At 54.2% G+C, this 7,423-nt stretch overlaps 1 protein-coding gene across 1 annotated transcript in view; it reads left to right on the forward strand.

The window, feature by feature from the left end:
- Positions 1-5,961, forward strand: part of SMAP2 (small ArfGAP2) — a 21,634-nt gene extending 15,673 nt beyond the window's left edge. The window contains exons 6-10 of the mRNA XM_088178511.1: positions 1-74; positions 1,512-1,600; positions 2,096-2,261; positions 3,397-3,689; positions 4,694-5,961. The exon at positions 1-74 is cut by the window's left edge and continues 5 nt beyond it. Of these exons, the coding sequence (XP_088034637.1) occupies positions 1-74; positions 1,512-1,600; positions 2,096-2,261; positions 3,397-3,689; positions 4,694-4,846 (775 nt within the window). The 3' untranslated portion in view covers positions 4,847-5,961. The remainder of the gene's footprint in view (positions 75-1,511; positions 1,601-2,095; positions 2,262-3,396; positions 3,690-4,693) is intronic.
- The last annotated feature ends 1,462 nt before the right edge of the window (positions 5,962-7,423 follow it).

The raw sequence follows: 7,423 nt of genomic DNA on the forward strand, positions 1-7,423 counted from the left end.
AAAGAAAGATGAGGCACAGCAATCCAGGAAAAATTCCCCCAAATCTGAGCCAGTCATGGACCTGCTGGGGCTGGGTAAGAGAAAATGGGGTGGGAATTGTGGGAATGGGAATTGTGGGGTGGGAATTGTCCCAGGGGTGTCCCCAGTGTGTCCCAGGGTGTCCCAGGGGTATCCCAGGGTGTCCAGGGATGTCCCAGGGGTGTCCCCAGTGTGTCCAGGTGTATCCAGGGGTGTCCCAGGTGGGTGTCCCAGGTGTCCCAGGTGTGTCCCAGGGGTGTCCCCAGGTGTGTCCCAGGGGTGTCCCAGGGTGTCCCCAGGTGTGTCCCAGGGTGTCCCAGGGGTGTCCCAGGGGTGTCCCAGGGTGTCCCAGGAGTGTCCCCAGGGGTGTCCCCAGGGTGTCCCCAGGGTGTCCCCAGGGGTGTCCCCAGTGTGTCCAGGTGTATCCAGGGGTGTCCCAGGTGGGTGTCCCAGGGTGTCCCAGGTGTGTCCCAGGTGTGTCCCAGGGGTGTCCCCAGGGGTGTCCAGGGGTGTCCCAGGTGTGTCCAGGTGTGTCCCAGGGGTGTCCCCAGGGGTGTCCCAGGGGTATCCCAGGGTGTCCAGGGATGTCCCAGGGGTGTCCCCAGTGTGTCCAGGTGTATCCAGGGGTGTCCCAGGTGGGTGTCCCAGGTGTCCCAGGTGTGTCCAGGTGTGTCCCAGGGTGTCCCAGGTGTGTCCCAGGGGTGTCCCAGGGTGTCCCAGGTGTGTCCCAGGTGTGTCCCCGGGGTGTCCCAGATGTGTCCCAGGTGTGTCCCAGGGTGTCCCCAGGGTGTCCCAGGTGTGTCCCCAGGGGTGTCCCAGGGGTGTCCCAGGAGTGTCCCCAGGGTGTTCCAGGTGTGTCCAGGGGTGTCCCCAGTGTGTCCCAGGTGTGTCCCAGGTGTGTCCCAGGTGTGTCCAGGGTGTCCCAGGGGTGTCCCAGGGTGTCCCAGGGGTGTCCCAGGGTGTCCCAGAGTGTCCCAGGGGTGTCCCCAGTGTGTCCAGGTGTGTTCCAGGTGTGTCCCAGGGGTGTCCCAGGGTGTCCAGGTGTATCCCAGTGTGTCCCAGGGTGTCCCAGAGTGTCCCAGGGGTGTCCCAGGGGTGTCCCAGTGTGTCCAGGTGTGTCCCAGTGTGTCCCCAGGGTGTCCCAGGTGTGTCCCCAGTGTGTCCCAGAGTGTCCCCAGGGTGTCCCCAGTGTGTCCAGGTGTGTCCCAGGTGTGTCCAGGTGTGTCCCAGGTGTGTCCCAGGTGTGTCCCAGGTGTGTCCAGGTGTGTCCCAGTGTGTCCAGGTGTGTCCCCAGGGTGTCCCCAGGTGTGTCCCAGTGTGTCCAGGTGTGTCCCAGGTGTGTCCAGGTGTGTCCCAGGTGTGTCCCAGTGTGTCCCAGGTGTGTCCCAGGGGTGTCCCAGTGTGTCCCAGGTGTGTCCCAGGTGTGTCCCCGGGTGTCCCCGGGGCAGGCTGGGGACAGCAGGACGTGTCCGTGTGTCTGTCTGTCCCCGCAGACGCCCCCGTGCCCAACGGCCGCCCCTGCAGCCTGGAGAAGGACCTGGAGCTCTTTGCACCCATGGGACCCAACCCAGACTCCAGCAAGGTGAGCTGGGAACGCTGGGGCTGCTTGGGAAGGATCAGAAAACCACGGGAACATTTGGGATGGAGGGAATAATAAAGGGCAGGGACATCATCCACTATCCCAGCCTTGGACACTTCCAGGATTTCCTGGGATTTTTGCACCCATGGGACCCGGCCCAGACTCCAGGAGGGTGAGCTGGGAATGCTGGGGCTGCTTGGAAAAGCTTGTTTGGATCATAAAACAATGGGATAATTTGGGATGAGATGTTAAAGAGCAGAGATATCTTCCATTATCCCAGCCTTGGACACTTCCAGGATTTCCTGGGATTTTTGCACCCATGGGATCCAGCCCAGACTCCAGGAAGGAGTGCTTGGAAAAGATCATAAAACCACAGGAAATTTGGGATGGAAGGAATGTTAAAGAGCAGGGACATCTCCCAGCTGGGAATTTCCCCTTTTTCCACCCCCTCCCCGTGCTGGATTTTTTTTTTCCCTGACCTCTTCCCTTTGTCCCCAGGTCGTTGGCTCCATGCCAGCCTCTGGAAGTGCTGGCTCTGTTCCCGAAAACCTGAACCTCTTCCCGGAGCCTGGAGGCAAAGGGGAGGAGGTGGGCAAGAAGCAGCTCTCCAAAGATTCCATCCTGTCCCTCTATGGCTCCCAAACTTCCCAGGTGCCAGCACAAGGTAACCCTGGCAGATGGGAGAAGTTTGCAGGAAAATTGGGAATGTGGGTGAGAGAATGCCAGGAATGGGGGTGGGTGGGAATGGGAATGGGGAGTGTGGAGCTCATCCCCTTCCAGGCAGGAAATTCCCAATATCCCAGGGTGCTCCAAGACCTTCCCAGCCTGGCCTTGGTAATTTCCAGGGATCCAAGGGTAGACTGGGAAATCCATTCCAGCCCCTCACCAGCCTGAGGGGAAGGAGTTCATTCCCAAAATCCGACCCTGGCACTGGGAATCAGGGAATTCCTTCCCAAAATCCGACCCTGGCACTGGGAATCAGGGAATTCCTCCCCAATATTCAACCCAACCCTGTCCTGAAAATCAGGGAATTCCTTCCCAATATCCAACCCTGCAATGGGAATTGGGAAATTCCTTTCCAGTATCCAACCCAATTCTCCCCTCTGCCTTTCGGAATCAGGGAATTCATTCCCAAAATCCAACCCTGCCTTTGGCAATCAGGGAATTCCTCCCCAGAATCCATCCCAACCCTGCCCTGGCAATCAGGGAATTCCTGCCCAGAATCCAACCCTGCAATGGCAATCAGGGAATTCCTTCCCAAAATCCAACCCTGCCCTGGCAATCAGGGAATTCCTGCCCAGAATCCAACCCTGCCCTGGCAATCAGGGAATTCCTGCCCAGAATCCAACCCTGCAATGGCAATCAGGGAATTCCTGCCCAGAATCCATCCCTGCCCTGGCAATCAGGGAATTCCTGCCCAGAATCCAACCCTGCCCTGGCAGTCAGGGAATTCCTGCCCAGAATCCATCCCTGCCCTGGCAATCAGGGAATTCCTGCCCAGAATCCATCCCAACCCTGCCCTGGCAATCAGGGAATTCCTGCCCAGAATCCATCCCAACCCTGCCTTGGCAATCAGGGAATTCCTGCCCAGAATCCAACCCTGCAATGGTAATCAGGGAATTCCTGCCCAGAATCCAACCCTGCCTTTGGCAATCAGGGAATTCCTGCCCAGAATCCAACCCTGCCTTTGGCAATCAGGGAATTCCTGCCCAGAATCCAACCCTGCCCTGGCAATCAGGGAATTCCTGCCCAGAATCCATGCCAGCCTGACCTGTTTTCCCCTCCCTGCCTTTTCCCAGGGGCGATGTTCATGGCTCCGGCTCAGCTGGGCTATCCCTACCCCGCCTTCCCGGGAGTGCCCCCTGCCAGCAGCCTCGTGGGGGGCGTGGTGGCCCCATCCGTGGGGATGCTGGCCCAGCCTGGAGCCGGGGCCATGGTGGCCCCCGTGGCAATCCCAGCAGGTTACGTGGGCAACGTGCTGGGAGTTGCCAACGGCGTGCTGGGGGCTCAGCAGCCCGGCTACGTGGCCACCGTGGCCCCGCCCGTGTTCGGGGTGCAGCCGGCGCAGCAACTGCCCTGGAACCTCGCCCAGGTGAGCGGGGACGCACCTGCAGGGATTGCCGGGGGGTTTGGGGGGGTTTTTGGGGGTTTTTTGGGGGGGTTTTGGGGGTTTTTTGGGGGGTTTTCCGTAGGTTTGCCTGAGGTTTTCCTTGGATTTTCCTCAGGTTCGCCTCGGGTTTTCTATGGGGTTTTCTATGGGGTTTTCTATGGGGTTTTCTATGGGGTTTTCTATGGGTTTTCTGTGGGTTCACCTCGGGTTCTCCTGGGTTTTCCTTGGGGTTTTCCTTGGGGTTCTCCTTGGGGTTCGTCTTGGGTTCGCCTCAGGTTTTCTATGGGGTTTTCTATGGGGTTTCCCATGGGGTTTTCCTTGGGTTTGCCTGAGGTTTTCCTTGGATTTTCCTCGGATTTTCTATGGGGTTTTCTATGGGGTTTTCCTTGGGGTTTTCCATGGGGTTTTCCTTGGGTTTCCTAGGGGTTTTCTATGGGGTTTTCTATGGGGTTTTACTTGGGGTTTTTCTGTGGGTTTTCTGTGGGTTTTCTATGGGGTTCTCCTGGGGTTCTCCTCGGCTTTTCTATGGGTTCACCTCGGGTTCTCCTGGGTTTTCCTTGGGTTCGCCTCGTTTTTTTTCCTCATGTTTTCCTGGCAGCTGGGAGGGGAGGGATGGTGGGGTGGGATGGGGGTGGTTTAAACTGGATTTACCTGGGAGCAGCCAGGAATTGCAGGATCCCTGAGAATCCCAGGATTGGGGAGGGGTTGGGAACGAATTCAGACTCCAATCCCAGAACACTGAGCCCATGGACACCTCCAGGGTGGGGATTCCAAATTTCCCTGGGCAATTCCATGGCCTGGCCACCCTTTTCCGTGCAGAAATTCCTGCTGATATTCCTGAAATTCCTGATTTCATCCTGCCCCCAAGTCCTCCCACGTTGGGGGGAGCCACGCCCTGCCCCCCTTTTAGGGCTCTGCAATTTTTTGGGGATCCGTGAGCAGCGTCCAGGCCCATCCCTGACCTGTCTCTCCTGCCCCTTTTGCAGGTGACCCAGCAGATGGCCGGGATGAATTTCTATGGAGCCAATGGAATGCTGGGCTATGGACAGTCCATGGGAGGAGGAGGAGGAGGAGGAGGAGGAGGAGGAGGAGCCCAGGGCAGCAATCCCTCCTCCCTCAGCTCCCCGCTGTGGAAATGAGCCCTCGCTGCTCGTGACCATTTCTGCCTTTGTTCTGTTCTCCAGACCTTGCTCCATCACACATTCAGGGGTTTTATTTTTGTTTTTTTTTATTTTATTTTTATTTTTTTTGTTTTGTTTTGTTCTGCTTTCAGGTTTGGGGTGTGGGGGTGAGGCGGTGCCAACCAACCCCCAACCTGAATTTTGTTGTTGTTGTTGTTGGGTTTATTTTTATTTTTATTTTTTTTTTCCCATCCCTGAGCTCCATCTCTGCCTTTTCCACTGTCACAGCCGCGGGGACAGCTCGGTGGCCAGGCCAGGAGCAGCTCCCCAAACTGAGCACAGTCAATGCACACGGGGAGGGGATCCCTCCCTGCCCTGCTGGGCACCTGGGCACAGGTGGCACTGGGAAATCTGGACTGAATCCTGCCCACAAAGCTGGGATTTCTCACTTCAATGCCAGTGTTAGATTTTTTTTTTTTTTTCTCTCTCTTAATTTTTTTTTTTGTTTTTTTTGTCGGGGGGTGGGGTGGGGGACCTCGTTTGGTGCTGAGGAATTGGATTTAAGCCGAGCCCAGGGGCAAGCCAGCCTTGCTACCTCCTCCCTTGAGCGGAGCTCTCCCTGCTCCCACCCTCCTTGGAACCAAAGTCCTGTCCCACCCCCCTGAGCAAGCAGGAATCTCGCCCAGAGTGGGGGCAAAAACCGATGGAATGTGAAAAAAAAAAAAAAACCCCAAAACTTGCACTGCAGAGCGAATTTTCTGGCTTGGTGTTGGGATTTGATGAGATTTCACTTCTAACAATTTAAGCAGAGTTCATTCTCCGGGGCCCAGAGCCCTGTGCAAGTTTTCTTAAGGCTTTTAAAAACGACTCTGACATCCTAATTTATACTTTTTTTTTTTTCTTTCTTTTTTTTTTTTGTTTTGTTTCGTTTCGTTCTCGTTGTCGTTGTTCCTGTGTAAAATCCTGGTTTTCCCTCCTTTTCCTGGCTCGCTTGGGACATTTTAATCTTAGGCAGATTTCTTTTCTCATCTCCAGTAGAACCCACAACTGCTTCAAAATTCAGCAAGAAGTCGGACTTGTGGTCTGCTCTCTCCTGTGGATATGTAAATTCCCAAATAAAACATTGCAGTGGACTCCTCTGGTGCTGGTGGTCACTCCAGGTGTGGGAATTTAGGGAATTTCATCCCCCCCCTCCCCAAAAAAAAAAAAAAAAAAATCAGCCTCTGGTTGGTTTGGGCTCTGTCCCAAATGCCAGGGAGCTGAGGGAGCCCAGCCAGGCCTGGAAGAATCCAGAGCTGACACTTTTATATACAAACCCCTCAGCTTTGCCATGGGGGGAAGGTGGAGCAGAATTCCTGCAGCTCCTGGCATCCAGGGATTCCATTCCAGCTTCAATTCCCTCATTTTCGAACTCAGGTTGAACAAAACCTCGTCGAGGTTTCATTTCAGAACGTGGAGGAGCAGGGGAAAAGGGGGAATTGTGGAATTCCAGGGTGGTTTGGGTGCCATTCCAACCCCCCCCCCGGTCCTTTCCCAATCCCAGATTTCCTTGGACACTTCCAGGGATGGAGCAGCCAGAGCTTCCCTGGGAATTCCAGCCCAGCCCCTCCCCACCCTCACAGGGAGGAATTTCATCCCCAAAATCCCCAAATCCCACCCAACCCTGCCCATTCCCCTTTTTCCTGCCCATTCCCCATTTTTCATGGGAAGCTGGAGAGGATTTGGGAACCAGGGGGTTGTTTGTGGGATCTTTTATTCAATATCAGATTTATTTCCTCTAATCAAACCTGCTTTTTATTTTTATCCCATTTATCCCCTATTTTTTATCCCCATGAGGGGTTGTGGATGATTTTTTTTTTTAATTTTTTTTTTTTTTTTTGAGAAAAACTCGACTCAAGCACAGGACAAAGTTTTTCAAGCTGGCTTTAATCATCTCCACTTGCTGCCCCAATTATTGTACATGCAAAGCCAATTAAAAGGTGAATAATTCAGCTTTTCTTTCCCCCCCTTTTTTTTTTTTTTTTTTTAATTTTTTTTTTTTTTTTTGGAGGTGGGGGGGGAAGGAAAAATGTCAGGAATATTTTACAAAACAACGTGCGCCCTCAGATCCGTCGGTCCCGCAGATAGAAACCACAAAAAAATACAAGAGTTTGACATTTAAGAAAGGACCACACACATAGAAAAACGGGACAGGACACAGGTAAAAAATTCCATTTGCTCGGGTTTTTTTTTTTTGTTTTTTGTTTTTTTTTGGTTTTTTTGGAAATATTCCCACTTTTCTGCAGCCATCCCAAACCCATCCCCTTCTCTTGGATGTGGGACTGGGGCTCCAAGGATGCTCCAGGTCCCCCCTTCCCGGGGATTTTTGGGGAGGGTGGAGTTGTGGAATGGCAGGAATCTGTCATTAAACCGAGTTTAGCACGAATTGGGAATCACTGATCCCATCCCAGCTCCCAGAAATCCTAAAATATCCAAGCAAAGTCTTCCCCCGGCTCTCCTTTCCCCCCCCCTTAATTAACTCGTGGTTAATGAAGCTCTGACACTTCCCCCACCTCTCCTGGTGCTCCCTTTCCATGCGGATTTTGGGGGATTGGA

This window comes from Sturnus vulgaris, chromosome 24, assembly GCF_052056855.1.
Source record: "Sturnus vulgaris isolate bStuVul1 chromosome 24, bStuVul1.hap1, whole genome shotgun sequence".
In the NCBI taxonomy this organism is placed as follows: Eukaryota; Metazoa; Chordata; class Aves; order Passeriformes; family Sturnidae; genus Sturnus; species Sturnus vulgaris.